At 20.6% G+C, this 19,064-nt stretch overlaps 7 protein-coding genes across 7 annotated transcripts in view; 5 read left to right on the top strand and 2 right to left on the bottom strand.

Moving 5' to 3' along the window:
* Positions 1–1,616: 1,616 nt before the first annotated feature.
* On the top strand, positions 1,617–4,282 carry DDB_G0274691 (C2H2-type zinc finger-containing protein; the record flags this gene model as incomplete). Its single annotated transcript, XM_638970.1, has 2 exons — positions 1,617–1,620; positions 1,962–4,282. The coding sequence occupies 2 exons, from the start codon at positions 1,617–1,619 to the stop codon at positions 4,280–4,282; spliced, it is 2,325 nt and encodes a 774-aa protein (XP_644062.1).
* A 609-nt stretch (positions 4,283–4,891) lies between these two features.
* On the top strand, positions 4,892–7,350 carry DDB_G0274541 (hypothetical protein; the record flags this gene model as incomplete). Its single annotated transcript, XM_638969.1, has 2 exons — positions 4,892–5,345; positions 5,423–7,350. The coding sequence occupies 2 exons, from the start codon at positions 4,892–4,894 to the stop codon at positions 7,348–7,350; spliced, it is 2,382 nt and encodes a 793-aa protein (XP_644061.1).
* Positions 7,351–7,669: 319 nt separating this feature from the next.
* DDB_G0274693 (BRCT domain-containing protein) lies at positions 7,670–9,331 on the top strand (the record flags this gene model as incomplete). The annotated part of the gene is made up of 4 exons (XM_638968.2): positions 7,670–7,846; positions 7,969–8,046; positions 8,143–8,476; positions 8,556–9,331. The coding sequence occupies 4 exons, from the start codon at positions 7,670–7,672 to the stop codon at positions 9,329–9,331; spliced, it is 1,365 nt and encodes a 454-aa protein (XP_644060.2).
* A 681-nt stretch (positions 9,332–10,012) lies between these two features.
* eIF1 (eukaryotic translation initiation factor 1) lies at positions 10,013–10,608 on the top strand (the record flags this gene model as incomplete). The annotated part of the gene is made up of 2 exons (XM_638967.1): positions 10,013–10,043; positions 10,307–10,608. The coding sequence occupies 2 exons, from the start codon at positions 10,013–10,015 to the stop codon at positions 10,606–10,608; spliced, it is 333 nt and encodes a 110-aa protein (XP_644059.1).
* A 1,294-nt stretch (positions 10,609–11,902) lies between these two features.
* Positions 11,903–15,708, top strand: bre1 (RING zinc finger-containing protein; the record flags this gene model as incomplete). Its single annotated transcript, XM_638966.1, has 5 exons — positions 11,903–12,187; positions 12,288–12,360; positions 12,464–12,658; positions 12,927–13,519; positions 13,612–15,708. The coding sequence occupies 5 exons, from the start codon at positions 11,903–11,905 to the stop codon at positions 15,706–15,708; spliced, it is 3,243 nt and encodes a 1,080-aa protein (XP_644058.1).
* Positions 15,709–15,929: 221 nt separating this feature from the next.
* DDB_G0274863 (hypothetical protein) lies at positions 15,930–17,390 on the bottom strand (the record flags this gene model as incomplete). Its single annotated transcript, XM_638965.1, has 2 exons — positions 15,930–16,549; positions 16,826–17,390. The coding sequence occupies 2 exons, from the start codon at positions 17,388–17,390 to the stop codon at positions 15,930–15,932; spliced, it is 1,185 nt and encodes a 394-aa protein (XP_644057.1).
* A 532-nt stretch (positions 17,391–17,922) lies between these two features.
* The window catches only part of gacF (RhoGAP domain-containing protein), a gene marked incomplete at both ends in the record, with an annotated part of 3,612 nt that continues 2,470 nt past the window's right edge, over positions 17,923–19,064 (bottom strand). Inside the window, one exon of the mRNA XM_638964.1 lies at positions 17,923–19,064. This exon is cut by the window's right edge and continues 1,299 nt beyond it. Coding sequence (XP_644056.1) covers positions 17,923–19,064 — 1,142 coding nt within the window.

Raw genomic sequence — 19,064 nt, 5'->3', positions numbered from 1 at the left:
AAAAGTTGAAAAAGGTGTATGTAATATTTAATTATAGACTCAAAACTTTCCAAAATTTAAAAAATTTCAGAGAATTTTTAAAAAAAAAAATATCTCTTTCTATAACAACACGTACTTGTTTTTTTTTTGGTTTGGTTTTTGGTTTTTGGTTTTTAATCATTTTATTTTATTTTTTTTTAAAATATTTTATTTTTTATTTTTTTATTTTATTTTATTTTTATTTTTTTTTTATAAACAACGGTTACTATTTCAAATTATAGTAAATAAATTCGATTCAACTCCATTTTCCATTTATAAAATAAATAAATTTTATTTTTAATTAATCAAGATGTATATTTTTTTTTTGGAGGTCCTTTTAAAATTTTTTTTAAAACCCATTTTTTTTTTTTTTTTCGTTATCAATCTATTATTTTTATTTTTTTTATTTTTTTTTTTATTTATTTATGTCCCAACATCTCATCTTCATTTTTTTTATTTTTTTTTTTTTTTTTTTTTTTTTTTATTTATTTTCATTCCACCAAAAACACCTAAAAGGGATCCCTATTTTAAACCGTTTTTATTTTTTTAAAAAAAAAAATAAATAAAAAAATAAAAAAAAACAAAACAAAAAAAAAACAAAAAAAAAAAAATAAAATATCAAAAAAAAAAAAAAAAAAAAAATTAAAAAAAAAATAAAAATATATTTTCCAATTTGTGAAAAGACACAACACAACGGTTTTACTAACAATCAAAATTTTGAAATTTTTAAAAAATACCCCCATCGCACATGTGTTTGGCTTGTTTTTTTTTGTTTTTTGTTTTTTTTAATTTAATTTCAGAGCTAATATATTACTCATAATCATATCTATCTCGCTCGTAAAAAAAAAAAAAAACTTTTCTTTATTTTTTATTTAATTTTATTTTTTTTTTTTATAAAAATTTTATAGTTTTTTGATTTTTTTTTTAAAATTTTTTTTTTTTTTTATTTTTCTTATTCCTACTACTAAAAAAAAATAAAAAAATAAAAAAATAAAATAAAAAAATAAAATTTATATGTGCATTTAATTTTATGAAATCGTTTTTATAAATAATTTATTTTTTTAATCATTGTAATACTATAAAAATATATTTTTTTTATTATTTTTTTTTTTTTTTTATACCAAAAAAATAAAAAATAAAAAGTTTTAAAAAGTTTTAAAAATACTGGTATAAAAAAAAAAAAGTAATTTATATAAATATATTTTTTAACTATAATTGGTATTTTCCAATTTTTCATTTTATTATTTTATTTTATTTTAATATGTTTAAAAATATAAAAATTATAAAAATAAAAAATAAATAAAAAATAAAAAAATAAATTAACAAATTTAAACAAATAATAAAAAAAAAAAAAAAAAATTAAATAAAAAAAACAAACCAACAAACAAATAAATAATAAAATTTTTAATAACGAATGATGTAATAAAAATAAAAATAAAGGAGGAGGAAAAAAAAAAAAAAAAAAAAAAAGAGAATTTTTAAATTTATTTAAATTTTGAACACTTAAATTTATTTTATCATACTTTGTTTTGTTTTAAGTTTTTTTTTTTTTTTTTTTTTTTTTTTTTTTTTTTTTTTTTAATAATAATAAAAATTATATGCGTATATATTTTATTATTATTTTTTTTTTATTTTTTTTAAAATAGTTTTATAAAAAAAAAATACTAACATTTAATAATTATAAATATTTTAGACGAATTAATGGGAAAGGTCTTTTTTGAAGAAAATAATCATACATTTTTAAAATATCTTCCAGTTAACCAAAGCGATCACCATCAACTTATTAGAATAATATATTAAATATATATTTCTTTATCACCTTTTGTTAAATAGTAATAATAATAATTAATAATTAATAATTTTTAAAAAAAAAAAAAAAAAAAAAAAAAAAAAAAATCCCCTAAAAAAAAAAAAAAATAAACAATGAATCAAACCATTTTAAGTTCAACCGAAAATTCAATATTTCAAAAACAATTTTCAACACAAACAATCACCACTTTCACCAGAACAACCAAAAAGATCAAGTTTTTCAAAAACAAGAGTATCAATCGTTTATAATGGTAAAGAAGAGTTTGTAAGTTGGTATGGTTCAACACCATCACAAACCATTGAGGAGGCAATCAAAACTGTATTCCAATTACCAAGTAATTCCAGACTGTTCTTGAAAGACCTCGATGGAGATGTCGTCGCAATTGCTCCTACCTTACCAGCTGGTGAAACTTTTTGTTTATTTGTTAGTAATAGTAATGGTACCACTTCATCAAAACAATTGTTAGGAAAATCATTTGATAGCCAATCAAATGCCGAAATCACTGAAACTCCATCATCGCCATTAAACGAACAACAAGTCGATTTATCATCATCAAATGGTAACTTGAATACAAGTATTGGTGGTGGTGGTTCAACGATGGTTGGTGATAAATTACCAATTAAATCATCATCAACTTCATCATCACCAGAACCATTGAAATCTGCTTTACTCTCTGAAAATGATGATGTTAGTGAAGATTTATCTGGTTCACAAAAAAGATTATCAAGTGGTGATTTAGGTATTGAAGAAGAGGATGATGAAGATGACCCACGTAAAAAAAGAAAGAGAAGAAAGGCAGTTGAAATCGATAGATCTTTCAAATGTTCAATGGCAAATTGTCAAAAAATCTATGGTTCTGAGAATGCCCTTAAAATGCATATCAAATTAAAACATCCTGAATATCAATACTTAATTATGCAACAACAAATTCCATTATCAAATAAAACTTCACCGCCAATTATTGTAAATAATAAACTTTTAAATTATAATAATGGTAATAATGGTAATAATAATAATAATAATAATAATGCAAATAATTATAATCAACAATATCAACAATATCAAGTTCAAGTACAACAACAATACCAACAACAACAACAGCAACAACAAATGAATAATAGAGTACCAACTTCATTATTATTCCAACAACAACAACAACAACAACAACAACAACAACATCAACAACAAATTCAACAACAACAATATCAACAACAACAACAACAACAACAACAACATCAACAACAACAACAACAACAACAACAACAACAACTTCACCATCGTACAAGTGGTGGTATTCCATCAATGAAATATTATTCCGAACAACAACAACAACAACAACAACAAATACCACAACAACAACAATATTCACAACAATATCAACAACAACAACAATACAATGGAGGTAATGGTTTACCAAAATTATTTAATAATCATAATAATTCACAAGTACCAACAACTGAGTTAAGAAATCATTTACAATCATTCCTTGCAAAGGAAAAGAGTAATAATAGTAATAATAGTAATAATAATAATAATGATCATTATTCAACCATTAATAAAATTATTAGTGCAACCAATATGACCAATTTTTTCCCATCAAATTTACATCCAAGTTTTTTCCAAAGTTTCCAACAACAACTTAATCAATTAATTGCTGGTAATCCTGGTATTGCTCAAGATATTCTCAAATACGATATTGAAGAATTGAGTAATTTTATCAAAAAACAAATTGATCAAGTAAAATTAAAACAAGAAGGTTTTCAACAACAACAACAACAACAACAACAATCATCACAACAAAGATTAAATAATAGTAATAATAATAATAATAATAATAATAATAATAATAATAATAATAATAATAATAATAATAATAATAATAATCGTCTTCCAAACTTTAATTACTTTTCAAATGGAAAATCTGAATCTGATGAAGAAGATTTAGAAAATGAACACAATAATCGTTTAAAGAATTTTTCTTTCTCTAAACGTCAATTCGAAAGAAATGAAGAACAAGAAGAGCAACAACAACAACAAAATGATGATAATAAAAATAATAATAACGAGACCTTTAAAAAACAACAACAACACCAACAAAAAACTGTAGATTCTGAACTTTCAACACCAAATTCCTCACCAATAAATAGTAGTAATAATATAAATAATTTAAAAACACCAACAACTTCTTCAACAAATAAATCCGTACTTCCATCAATATATTCCTCAATGCAATCATCACCTTTATCAACATCATCAACCACTTCAAAGGGTAATTTATCATTTTTAGTTAGTTCAAATAATGATGAAGATGATGACCATCACAACCACCACCACCAAGTTGAAGAATCTAAAGAAAAAAATAACACCTGTACAAAAAATGAACCAAACCATAAAAATCATAATCAACCTGATACAAATGCCGCTAGCCTACTTTTGGGTTTGCAACACATTTAAATAAACATATAACTATTTAAAATTTTTTTTTTTTTTTACAAAAAAAAAAAAAAAAAATCTAAAAAAAAAAAAAAAAATCTATTTTTATTATTTCCATTTTTTCTAAGTTTGATTAAAAAAACAAATTGTTTAATCAAAAATTGTTTATTTTTTTAATATTTTCTAAATTTTAAAAGATACTTGGTTATTTTTTTTTTAAAAAAAGCTGGGTTGTTGAATTATATTATTTTGAAAAAAATTAGGCCAAATTTTTTTTTTTTGGAAATAGAAATTGGAGGAAGGAAATTGGATTGGTTATGTTCCAAAAAAAAACTTTTTTTTCCCTAAATTTAATTTGAAATTCTTTTATTGCAATTTTTCTTTTTTTTTTTGTAATGATTCAAATCTTGTTCTGGATTATATATGACAAAAAAAATAAAAAATAAAAAATAAAAAAAAAAAAAAGTTTTAAAGAAAACCCAATTTTTATAATCCAGATTAAATGGTTTTCGAATTATAATTTTTTTTTTTTTTTTTTTTTTTTTTTTAAAATTATAATAATAATAATAATTAATAATAAATAATTAATATTTATTTGATTTTAGATAATAATAAAAAATTATAATAAAAATGAAAAAAATATTTTTATTTATTATTTTTTTAATTATATTAATAATTAAATTATCAAATTGTGATAGACTTGTATATGTTGGTGATAGAAATAATAAACAATCATTTTTAAATAAAACTAATTGGTATCCTGAAAAAGTTCCAACTAAAGATGACTCATTATTATTATCAAATGGTGGTAATTTATTAATAGATTATGATGAAATATGTTCTTCAGAATATTTTACAATTAATAATGGGTCATTTTATTTGTATGGTCAATATAGTGTATATGATTCAATGGATATAAATAGAGGAAGTTTCATTATGGAAAATGGTGCAATATTAAATGTTAATAATTCAATATATGTAAAATATTACTTTGAAATTAATAGTAATAGTATATTTAACCCAACTTTTAAAAACACAACAATTTCAACCAAAAATTTTATTATTGGAGGTTTTTTAAATATTTGTATGTTAAATTTTATTGATATATAAAAAATAAATATATAAATATAATTAACTAATTAATTTTTTTTTTAAAAAAAGACCAAAAATCAAATTTATTTTTAAATTGTAATAAATTGGAAATTAATAATAATGGTTCTATTAATGTTGAAAATAATTCAAAAATTAATTTAAATGGGGGGCTAATAATGAAAGATAAAAGTCAAATTTATTTAAATAATTCAAATATTGAAATAAATGGTGATGCAATGTTAATGAATCAATCTATTTTTAATACTATGAATAATTTAGATTTATTTATTTCTGGAAGTTTACATTTAAATGATGATTCTCTATTTTTATTATTTGATAATAATGAAATGACAATTAATGGTGATTTATTATTAAATGGTATTTCTAAACTTTTTGTAAATGATAAATCAGAATTGTCAATTTATGGTGATTTAAAAATTAATGGTAATTCTAAATTTGGTATAACCGGTATGGAATCTATTATTAATATAGGAAATGACTTTTATTCATCAGTAAATTCAGAATTTACAATAGAAAAGAGTATTTTCAATTCATGGGGTAGTGCAGAATTTAATGGTGAAATTAAATTTAATTCTTGTGATTTTAATTCACATAAATCTACAATATTTAATAGTGATATAGTTGTAGTAATTATTGATTCAGTATTTAAATCACATGGTTCATTAACTGTTAATAATAAATCGTCATTGAGAATTCAAAATTCCATTATATACTCTTATGATGATTTAATAATTAATGGAGAATTTGAAACTAATTTTACGACTGTTTATATTGAAGGTGGTAATTCAATTCTACAAAATTCATCATACATTAATTTAAATGATTCTATATTCATAATTAATAAAGGTAATTTAATAATTCACCCAAATTCTTACATTAATCTTGAAAATTCAAAATTTATTTTAGACAATGGTATTGTTAAAACATCAGGTAATCTATATTTAAATAATAATTCAACTTTTGAAATTAATCAAAATGGTATATATAATTTATCATCTGGTGGTATTTATTACACAAATGATACAAATATTAAAAGTAATAATATTACACTAAAAAATGATGGTATATTCAATATTGATAATGATAATGTTGAGATTAATATTTCATTTATTAATAATGGTGATGGTAATGGCAATGGTAGTGGTAGTGGTAGTGGTAGTGGTGGTGGTAATGATAGTTTAACTCAATTAAATATTAATAATCATACTATTTATATTTACGAATTTAGGAATGAAAATGGTAGTGAATTAAATTTAAATGGTGGTACATTATCAAGTGATAATTCAATTCAATTAAATGGTGGATCAATTAAAGGTAATGGTAATATTAATAGTACAATCATTCAAAATAGTGGTGAATTCGGGTCAAGTTTCTCTGTTAACAATTTCAATATAATTGGTAATTTCATACAATCAAATGACTCATCATCAAAAATTATAATTGTTATTGATTCACTTTATTCCTTTTCAACAATAAATATTTCAAAATTAGCTGATATTAATGGTATTGTAATAATTAAAATAAATGAAAATTTATTAAATAATAATAATAATAATAATAATAATAATAATAATAATAATAATACTTCAGAATCATCATCATCATCAACAAATGAAAAAACAATATTGAAATTAGTTAATTTTGATAGTAAAAGTAGTAATAGTTTTGGTAATATTAAATTTGCAACATATGATTCAAAAGGTAATGAAAAGGAGTTATCATCATCACCACCATGTGTCGATGCAAGAGTATCAAGTACATCATTTTCAGTGTTAATTGATGTTAATGATTGTTTTCCAAATGATAATAAAGTTAATTCATTATCTGTTGGTGCAATAGTTGGTATAGTGATTGCTTGTGCTATCATTGCTATTATTATTATGTCAATCGTGCATTATCGTGAAAGAGCTCGTTTCTTGGGAATGCTTGCAAAAGCAAAATTAAGTAAAATCTCTAAAAAATTATCAAGAAAATAAATCTTTATAAAAAAAATAATAAAATCAATCTAAAAGTTGTTCAAAAAAAAAAAAAAAAAAAAAAAAAAAAAAAAAAAAAAAATTGGGTGATTTGGGAATATGATCAAAAAAAAAAAAAAAAAAAAAAAAAAAAAAAAAAAAATTTCACAGAAAAAATATTTTTTTTTGAAAATATCAAAACAATTTTTTTTTTTTTTTTTTTTTAATTTCAAACTTTTTTTTTTTTTTTTTTTTAATTGTTTTTTTTTTTTTCTTATTAATTTTAACAATAGTCATTTGTATATTAAATAAAAAATAAAGAATAAAAAAAAATTAGAAAATGAGTCATGCAAATGCTTATATTTGGTATTATTTAGATGGTGATGCTTGGAAACCTTATGATTCATCATTATTAGATGGATTTGAAAAGTCATTCAATTCATCATTGGCAACAATTGGAAATAAAAAAATTAAAGTTGACAATGAAAGATATATTGAAATTATGCCAATTGCTGATGTATGTATTTAATTTACTTTATTTATTTATTTATTTATTTATTTATTTATTTATTTATTTATTTATTTATTTATTTATTTATTTCCCATACTAATAATAATAATTATAAATTCAAATAATAGATTCTTTCAAATTTTACAAATTCAATCAATGATCCAGATTTAGTTGGTATTCAAAGAAGATTTGATGATGCTATGAAGGTATTTTTATTATTTGTATTTTTATTATTATTATTATTATTATTAGTTTTTTAATATTGATTGTTTTTTTTTTTTTTTTTTTTTTTATTTATTTAGCGTCGTGCAGTTAAAAGAACTAAAGCAAATACAACAACATCATTTTTTGATGATCTTCAATTTGCATTTTATAGTAATACAAGTCAAAAGACTAAAACAAATGAAATTAAAGGTATAATTAAGATTTGTGGTGGTAAATCAGTTGATACAATGACAAAGAAAACTGATTATCTCATCTTGAAACCATCTGATCTAAAAGATGATTATAAAACATTTAATGATATCATTTCAAAAGCAGAAGGTTTAAAAATTATTTGTGTTGAATCAACTTGGATTGATTCTTGTATTAAATCTAAAAAATTAGTTGATCATACTGCTTTCTTAGTTGGTCAAAGTATGTAATAAAAAAAAAATATATATATATAAAATTTAAAGATTAAATTACTAATTATTATTATTATTATTTTTAATAGAAACTGCACCAGTTGTTGCAATACCAACAAATACTACTACAGCTACTACAGCTACTACTACTACTACAAATACAGGTACAGCTACAGCAACATCACCAAAATCAAAATCAAAAAATAATTCAACAAGTACAACAAATAATTTAGTAATAAATTCAGGATTTTTAATTAAAGGTAGTGAATGGGCAGGTGTTTGTTCAAGTGATGATGATCATTATCCATTGGTTATGACAGTTGATGATTTTGTAGGTGATGGTGAAGAAGTTTCGGGTGTAATCACTTGGATTAATTTAGGTTATGCAAAAACAAAATATAAGGGTAAAGTAGTGGCAACCAATGGTGAATTCAATTTCCAAGAATATGAAATCATAAGTGGTGAAGATGATGTAGAGGTTCCAAACGACTATAAATCCACCATCTATGGTGACCAAATCATAGGAAAAGTTGGTGATTCAACTTTTAAACTTAAATTAACAAAATCCCCACCCGTTACAAATATACAACCAGATTCTCAATGGAAGGGTACAAGTACCTCAATTGAAAACTTTAAATTGGATGTAGTGAAACGTGATGGCGAAAATATCACAGGTACAATCACATGGGGCTCAAATTATGATGATGCCATCTCTACCTTTACTGGTAAAATCACCTCATCTTGTATAGAAGTCTCTGATTATAAAGAAGGTAAAAAATTAGGTCCTGAAGAATTATCACATCCATTTAAATTAATTCCATCTCAACAATCTGATCATTCAATTAAATTTAGAATTGAAAAATAAATTTAAAAAATAAATAAAAAAATAAAAAAATAAATAAATAAAAAAATAAAAAAAAAAAATAAATCTAATTTTTTTTTTTTTTTTTTTTTTTATTTATTTTTAGAATTCTAAAAATAAATAAAAAAAATTAAAATAAAAAAATTAAAAATATAGAATTATCTGATTATCATTATTTTTTTTTTTTTTTAATTAACTCAAAAAAAAAAAGATAATCATTTATTTATTTTCTTATTTTTTTTTATGTTTTTATTTTTTATTTGTATTTTTTTTAATTTATTTATTTTTGGGAAAAAACAAATAAATAAAATAAAATAAAAATTTAAAATAATTAAAAATAATTAAAAATAATAATAATATTAAAAAAATATATTTTATATATTAAATCATGAAAAATATAAGAAAAAAAAAAAAAAAAAAACTATTTTAGTTTATAAGTTCCCCAACCGTTCCAAATTTGAATTTATGTTTTTTTATTTTTTTTTTTTTTTTTTTTTTTTATTTTATTTTTTTTTTATTTTTTTTTTTAAAATTTTTTTTTATTTTTCTTTTTCTTTTTTTTATTTTTAAAAAAAAATTTTTTTTTCATTTTTTTTATTATTCAGCACAAAAAAAAAAAGTTATAAAGAGCAACTCTAAACTTTTTATTAGATCCATAGTATTACTATATCACATTTTACTCGTATGAGCTCAATTCAAAATCTTAACTCAGCTGGTAAGTAAATAAATAAATCCTATATCTAATTATTTATTATTATTATTTTATTTTTTTTTCTCCGCATTATATTTAGAAAATAAAGTTTAAAAATATGAAAGAAAAAAAAAAAAAAAAACCAATAAGAGAATATTAAAACAAATATACATATATATAATAATTAGAATAGTTACTTTTTATTTTTATATTTTCCTTTATATTTACTAATTTTTTTTTTTTTTTTTTATAATCTTGTTTTTTTTTTTTTTTTAAAAAAAAAATAGACCCATTTGCTGAAGACTCTAATTTAGGTGGAGACTCAGGTATCAGTTACGTCCATATTCGTATTTTCCAAAGAAGCGGCCGTAAAGCAGTAACAACCGTAGAAGGATTACCACCTAAGATTGACTTGAAAAAAATTTTGAAACATCTTAAGAAATCATTAAATTGTAATGGAAACATAGTAGAAGAAGAAAACCTTGGTATGATTATAAAACTCCAAGGAGATAAAAGAAAAGAAATCGCTCTCTTTTTAATTGAAGAGAAGATCTCCCAAAAACCATCTATCAAGATACATGGTTTTTAAAAGAAAAAGAATGTGAACAAAAAAAAAAAAAGAAGAAAATCAAAAAAAAAAAAAGATAAAAACAAATTAAACATTTATCTTTTTTCTCTTTTCTTTTTTTTTTTTTTTTATAAAAAAAAAAATTATATATCAAATTTATTTTATATAATTTCAACTTTCACTTTTTATCCTTTTTCAAAAACAACAAAAAAAAAAACCAACAACAACACAACAACTCAAATACATAGACAAGCCTCAAATACAAGTTGTTTAATATATAAAATCTTAATTTGCATTATTGTTCAATAGCTATAAATATCAATTTTTTTGTGTATAAATTTATCAAAAAAAAAAAAAAAAAAAAAAAAATTTAATAAAAAAAAAAAAAAAAAAAAAAAAAAAAAAAAATTCACCTTTGACTTTTATTTTATTTTTTATTTTATTCAAATTTTTTTTTTCTTCTTTCATTAACATACTATTTTTTTTTTTCTTCTCTCATTAACTTACTATTTTCATTTATTTTTATTTTTTTTTATTTTTTTTTTTTAATTTTTTTTTTTTTAAATTTTTTTTTTTTTTTTTCGACATTGATTGAAAAATTTTCATTTTTTTTTTTATTTTTTTGTTTTTGTTATTATTTATATACAAATGTATGAAATTTACATATAACGCCTAAGTTGTAAAAACACTATTATAATAATAACAAAAAACAATAACCTCCAACACTAATAACATATAAATATAAATAGTGGTATTCATACCCTCATTCATTCAAACACCCTTATAATAATAATAATAATAATAATAATAATAATAATAATAATAATAATAATAATAATAATAATAATAATAATAATAATAATAATAATAATAATAAAAAATAATAATAATAAAAATAATAATAATAATAATAAAAATAATAATAATAAAAATAATAAGGATTTTAAACTAACATTTATTTTTAAATATTTTTTTTTTATTATTGTTTTTTTTATTTCCATTAATATTCATTTTTTTTTTTTTTTTATTTTTTTCAAAGAAGTTTTAGTAGTTTTGGATTTATTTTTTTATTTTTTTTCAACAAAAAAAACAAAAAAAAAAAACAAAAAAAAACAATACAGATACAATAGGGAATATAAATATAAAAGAAAGTAAAAAACGACAACAAAAACAGAAAAACAACACTCACATTTCTAAAACACATTACCTAAAAATAAAAAAAATAAATAAAATACACTTTTCATCGCAATTCAACGTGTATACAAAAACACATACACACACACACACAAACACATATACACAAATAAAATAATTAATGTCAATGGATCACCAGGACCTTAAAAGAAGGGATCCTCCAGCAGATTCTGAAAGTCAACGACCAAGTAAAAAGATATCATTATCATCGTCAGAGGCTTCAGTTCCAATAGGAGGTCCACCAATTGACCAAAATTTAATATTGTTTCAAAACAGGGCTATGAAAGTTCGTGTTGAAGAACAAAAAATTGAAATTAATGATAGAGAACAAAAAATTAAACAATTAAATACAAAAATACATCAATATAAAGAGAATATAAGTTGTTTATGTAGAGTTTGGGATCAAGTAAGTTTTAATACTAATAATTTTTATTGAAATATATATATATATATAAAAATTATTTAAAAGTTATTAATTAAATGTTTTATTTATTATTTATTATTAGTTAAATAGTGGACTTGATCTTTTAATAAATAGAGTGGATTTTGAAAATGCAATGGATAATTTATTACCAAAAGGTATAGTGTAGTGTAGTATAGTATAATATTATTTAGGATAAAACTATAGTTTATATATTAATAATTTTCTTTTTTTTTATTTATTTTTTATTTTAATGTTTAGATAATATAACCGAGTCATTTGAATTTCTTAGTTCATATATTACAGAACCAGTTACATTAGATGAAAAATATACATTGGATCAAAGTTTACAAAAAAAAGTTCAAAAAACTCAATCTACATTTTCAAAGATTTCAAAAGCATTAGAAAAAGAGCATACCTTATCAAAATTTGTGTTTAGATTATTAAAATCAAAAGGTTATTATTATTATAATTATTATTATTATTATTATTATTATTATTATTATTATTATTATTATTATTATTATTATTATTATTATTATTATTATTATTATTATTATTATTATTATTATTATTATTATTATTATTATTATTATTATTATTATTATTTATTTTTAATTATTTATTATTTATTATTTATTATTTATTATTAATAATAATTACTAATTTTTTTTTTTTTTTTAATTTTATTATAATATAATTAATTTTTAATTTTATTATATAGATGGAATAAAATCAAATGATATAGAAAAATTATTAAAAGAAGATAATGATAAATTATCAAAACAAAATCAATATATTCAAAATATTTATGATAAAGTACAAATTCAATTTAAACAATTAACAGATCAAACTACACATCTTGCAGATCAAGCAGCAATTTATCAACAAAATAATAAAGAGTTAAAATTAGAGTTGGAGAAATCACAAGACGAGCTCACAATAGAGCGTAAAAGAGTGATTAAATTACAAGATGAAACATTAAGAACACCACAAGTTAAAATACCTTCACCATCATTAGGTAGTAATATACCAGGTGGTGCTAATAACAATAATAACAATAACAATAATAGTAATAATAATAATAATATAAATAATAATGGTAATAATATGGGTGGTAGTGGTTCATCATCATTAGCATCATCAACTAATGGAATTAATAAACAGCAATCAAATGATATCAATGGAAAAGAATTAACACACGAAGAGTTAATAGCTGAACTTCAAAGACAATCTGATAGTAGATTATTAGAAGCTAGAAAATTAAGAGAAGAAAAAGCAATTTTATTAAAAGAATTACAACAAATTCAAATTGATGTAAGTGTTTATCATCATTATATATAATGATGATTTGTGTGTTAATAGTTATTTTTGAAAAACTAATTTATTATTTTTAATTTATACATAAGATTCGAGTTATTCCAGAAGAAAGAATTCAAAATTCAATGCCATATCAAGTATTAAGACAAAGATATCAATTAGTATCGGATGAATTGGATATTCATCGTAATCAATGTACAAAATTACAAAATGATTTAGCTCAAGCAACCATTGGTAGAAGATTAGAGAGAGAAGCATTGGAAGCATTTGAAGCACATAGAAGACAAAACATAGAGAGAAGAGTTTCACAATTGGAGGTAGAATCAATTGAATTAAAAGGAGAGAAAGAGAAATTGGTATGTCTTATCGAACAAAGAAATCCCAATGTGCCATCTCTTCAATATATTCAAGAATCACGTTTATTATTGGATAAGAAAGATGATGAAATTAAACAACTTCGTAAAGAGATTGAACAATTGAAATTGGATATTGAAAAGTATAAAGCACCAAAAGAAGAGATTGAACGTTATAAACTTTTGGTTCAAAGAGATGTAGAATCAAAGAATATCGAAATCAATAAACTTTTAGAGAAAATTAATACAATTACAAAACAAAATAATGATTTAAAATCAAATGAACAACAACTTTTACAAAAAGAATCTGAATTAACTTTATCTTTAAATATTTTAAAATCAAATAAAAATAATATAAATATAAATAATTTAGATAAAGATAATATAGAAGATAATAGTAAAATAAAACAACAACAAGAACAACAACAACAACAACACCAAAAAATTGATAATAATAATAAAAAAGAAGAAGAAATTAAAAAAGAACAACAACAACAACAACAACAACAACAACAACAACAACAACAACAACAACAACAACAACAACAACAACAACAACAACAACAACAACAACAACAACAACAACAACAACAACAACAACAACAACAACAACAACAACAACAACAAGAAGAACAAAAAAAAGATAAAGAAATGATTGATATTGAAAAATCAACTGAAAATATAATAAATAATAATAATAATAATAATACAAACGAACAAAAATTAAATGAAATTAATAAAAATATAGAAAATGGTAATAATGAAAATAATAATAATAATGAAAATACAATAAATAATGAAAATACAATAAATAATAATAATAATGAAAATAAAGATAAAATAATATTTAATTTAGAATTAAATGAATCAAAATTAAAATTAGAATTATCAACGGTTAAAAAACAATTAGAAGATATAACAAAATCAAAAGAAGAATATGATAATGAAATTAAAGAAATTAATGAAAAGTTTAAAGCACAAATTAAAGAATTGGATATAACGATCTCACAGAATAAGATACAACAAGAATCACAAAAACAAGAATTGGAAGCATTGGTTATGGAAATCGATTCAATGGGTAAAGCTTATGAACAAATGTTGGAACAAAATACAAGATTAACTAAACAATTATCGGATAAAGAGGATACTCATGCCCATTTAATGGCAGAGAATATAAAGTCACAACAAACCATTCGTAACTCTAAAGAGATACAATTGGCAATCGAAGAAAAGTTAAATAGAAACGAAGAGAAATTGAAATCACAAGGTGAACTAATGCAAAAGATTGAAGAGAAATCAAATATCCTTCAAAAACAACTCTCAAAAGTCACTGAAGATCTTCATAGTTGTAGTTTTGATTTAGAGAAACATAAACGATTCGTTAGAGAGAATAATGCTCACTCTTTGGAATTGAAAACTCAATTGGATCATCTTAGCAATTTAAACGCTGAATTGAAAAAGAAAGCTGATGATTCAATCTTTGCATTGGAACGTGAAATTGATAAAGCAAAGAGATTGGATGAAGAGAAACAACTTTTAAAAAAGAAATTAGAGAAAGCTACCTCTGCAAACAATAATAATAATAATAATAATAATAACAATAATAACAATAATAATAATAATTCTTCCTCCTCGGAAGAAGAGTTAAAATTAATCAATCAAAGATTAAGATGCACAATTTGTAATGATAGACAAAAGAATTATGTCATTGCAAAGTGTTTTCATGTATTTTGCAAAGAATGTATATACTCAAATATAGACACAAGAAAAAGAAGATGTCCAAGTTGTAATAGAGCTTTCGCCGAAACTGATGTTCACCAAATTTATTATTAATAAAAACAAAATCAATTTAATAAAAAAAAAAAATAAAAAAAAAAAAAAAGAAATAAAAAAAAAACCAAATAAAAAAAAAAAAAAAAAAACCAACAAATAAAACAATCTCTTAAAAATAAAGATAATTTTTTTTTTTTTTATTGAATAATAATTAAAAAAAAAAATTAAATTTTATAAAAATAAAATCATATTGAATTGAAATTATTATTATTATTGATTTTTTACTTGTTATATAAATTTTCAAGATTAATTTCGTCAATACTTTTTTGTTGTGATTGATTTTGATTAATTGATAATTCATCACCATCATCATAATAACTATTTAATCTTTTTACTAAAATATTACTTTTACATGGATGATAAATATAAATTATTAATAAATAGAAAATTAAATTAAATGAATCATTAATAATACTAAATAAACTGAATCTAAAATTATTGTCAACAATGAAAATACTAATTATTTCTGAAATTGGAATTGAAATTATCCAAATTGAAAAAATTATTTTAAATTTAACCAAAAATGATTGTTGATATTGATCTGTTGAAATCAAATTTGAAAAGATTTTGTTTGAAAAAATAAAATAAAAAATTGTTAAACCTTGAATTGCTATTAAAACATAACCAACATTTGATTTAAATGGATTTCTATATTCACCACCATAAAATTGACTATTTGATTCAACTAAATAAGCACTTAAACCTAATATTTCAGTTGAAAAAAATATTGCACAATTAAAAATAATTGCAAAACGTTTACCAAAATCTGATATTAATCCCCAACCTTGACTAATATTTATAATTAATAATGAAAATAATGAATTTGATGTAAAAGTAAAAACTAAAAAAAAATAAAAAGTAAAAAAAAAATTATTTAAAATTAATTTTAAAAACAATTTTAAATAATTTTAAATAATTTTTTAATTTAATTAAAAACTTACTATTACCTAATAAAATTCTACCATTAATTTCACCATATTTTTAAGTTGAAAATTCCAATTTGAAAGATAAATTGAATGACCAACAATTGATATTATTAAAATAAATGAAAACAATGTAATTATATCACCATTAATTTTATTTTGTTTTAAAATATAAATATGGAAAATTGAAATACCAAAAACTAAAATAAAGAAAATTGTGAAGAAAATATGAAATGATGGAATTGTTGAATGACTAATATTTAAAGGTGAATGAATTTTTAAAATTTGAATTTCATAAGAAATTGAATCATTTTTTTGATCTGTTTTAATATCACAATTTTTTAAATAAATATTAAAACAACCTGAATAATAATATTCTTCTTGTACAAAGAAATAAAAAGTTTTATTTCTTAATTTTTGATTTGGTTTAACATGTAAATCTGTAATTCCAATTTGATGTTTACAAGTTTCATAGTGATCATATTCTTCAAAGTAATAGTCTTCTTCACTTTTTACAATGAAAATTTCAGAATTTCCTAAACCCGACGAAAATTCCAAAACATTAAAACCACCTCCAACTCCTGAAAAACAAATACTACTATCACCATTGATTTTATCAAATTTATTTGAAAAATTAAAATTACCATTAAATGAAATTGTTTCAACTGTTTCAATTAAAAAATTATTACCATCAATATTTTCAAATCCATTAATTGATATTAATTTTAAAAATATTATTACTAAAATTATTAATTTCATTTTTTTTTTTTTTTTTTAATATTTTAAAAATGTTTTTTTAGAAATAATAATAAAAAAAAAAAAAAAAATTGTTTAAATAATTTTATTTTTTTTTATATAATCAAAATAATTGATTTTAAAAAAAATAAAAAAATTCTTAAAGAAGAAAGAAATTTGTATTTGTTTTGGGGTTATATAATTTTATTATTATTGTGGTTAATTTTTTTTTTTTTTTTTTTTAGTTTCAAATATAAATTTAATAACTTTTTAATTTATACATAACATTTTTATTACATTTACAGAAACTCTCAAAAAATAAGGAAAAATAAAAAAAATAAAAATAAAATAAAAAAATTAATTCTTTGTTCACAAAGATAAAATAATATTATTTGATTTGATTATTCAATAAAAAAAAAAAAAAAAATATCTATACTAAGATCTTTTTAATTTATTAATTTTTTTTTTTTTTTTTTTTTTAAATTAATTTAATTATACAATCCAAACATAATTATTTTTCAATTATGATGGTAATTATTTATTTGTTGAGGTAGTATTATTCTTTTTCAAAAATAGCCAAAGATTTTTTAACTGGATCTTGTTTCTTTTGAACTACAACACCACCTTTCCAACCTTGATTAATTCCTGAAGGTGTATCAATTTGATTAAATTTTGATATTAAAGATGATGTAGAATTTGTATGATTTAATTGTCTTCCTGGTGCTGTTAATCTATTTCCAAGTGAAGAAGATGATGAGGATGGAGTTTGAGATAATGAATTTGAATGAGAATGACCTTTTATAAATGTTGATGATGTTGGTGATATTGGTGATGTTGGTGAAGATGGTGAAGATACTATAGTTGGAGAAGTAACATTATTATTATTATTATTATTATTATTATTATTATTATTATTATTATTATTATTATTATTATTATTATTATTATTATTACTATTATCATTTGAGGTTGAGAATGAATTTGATTTAAATGAGGATGTTGTTGGTGTTGGTGTTGGTATTGTAGTTGATGTTGATGTTGATGTTGATGTTGATGTTGATGTTGATGTTGATGTTGATGTTGATGTTGAAGTTAATGGCTGTGGTAATAATAAAGGTGATGAAGTTTGTGTAATGAATGTAGTTTTAGTTGGTAATGCTTTCTCTTGTAATTTACTACTACTTGAAGTAGAATTTACAGAAAGTGTTGAAGTAAGTATTGGTGCAGGAGTTGGAGTTGGAGTTGAATTTGTAGATTTTGAAATATTAGATGAAGAACTACTCAATGATGAGGTGGTATTTTTAGGTTTACAAATGGATTGCTTTCTTGGTGAAAAAATACTTGGAGTTGTTCTCTTTCCAATAAATCTTGGTGAAACAAAACTATTTGAACCAATAGAAGTGGTTGTAGTTGTTGTAGGAACTGAAAAGTTTCTAACATTCGGTGATGAAACAGTTCTATTTGCAGGTTGAAATCTATTATAGTTTACATTTGACATTGTTTTATTATCAATTGATGAAGATAAGGATGAAGAGGGAGATGAAGATGTAGATGATACTGTTGATGATGGTGATGATGATGATGATGGTGAATTTGTTTGTTTTGTTGATAAAAATGATGACGTTTGCATTGGTGCTGGAGTTGGTGTTGGTGTTACTTTAGCTGAAGATGTTATTATTTGTGATTTTGATTTAACTA

The sequence above is a fragment of the Dictyostelium discoideum genome, assembly GCF_000004695.1.
Source record: "Dictyostelium discoideum AX4 chromosome 2 chromosome, whole genome shotgun sequence".
In the NCBI taxonomy this organism is placed as follows: Eukaryota; Evosea; class Eumycetozoa; order Dictyosteliales; family Dictyosteliaceae; genus Dictyostelium; species Dictyostelium discoideum.
This window is presented reverse-complemented; position numbering and strand designations above follow the sequence as displayed.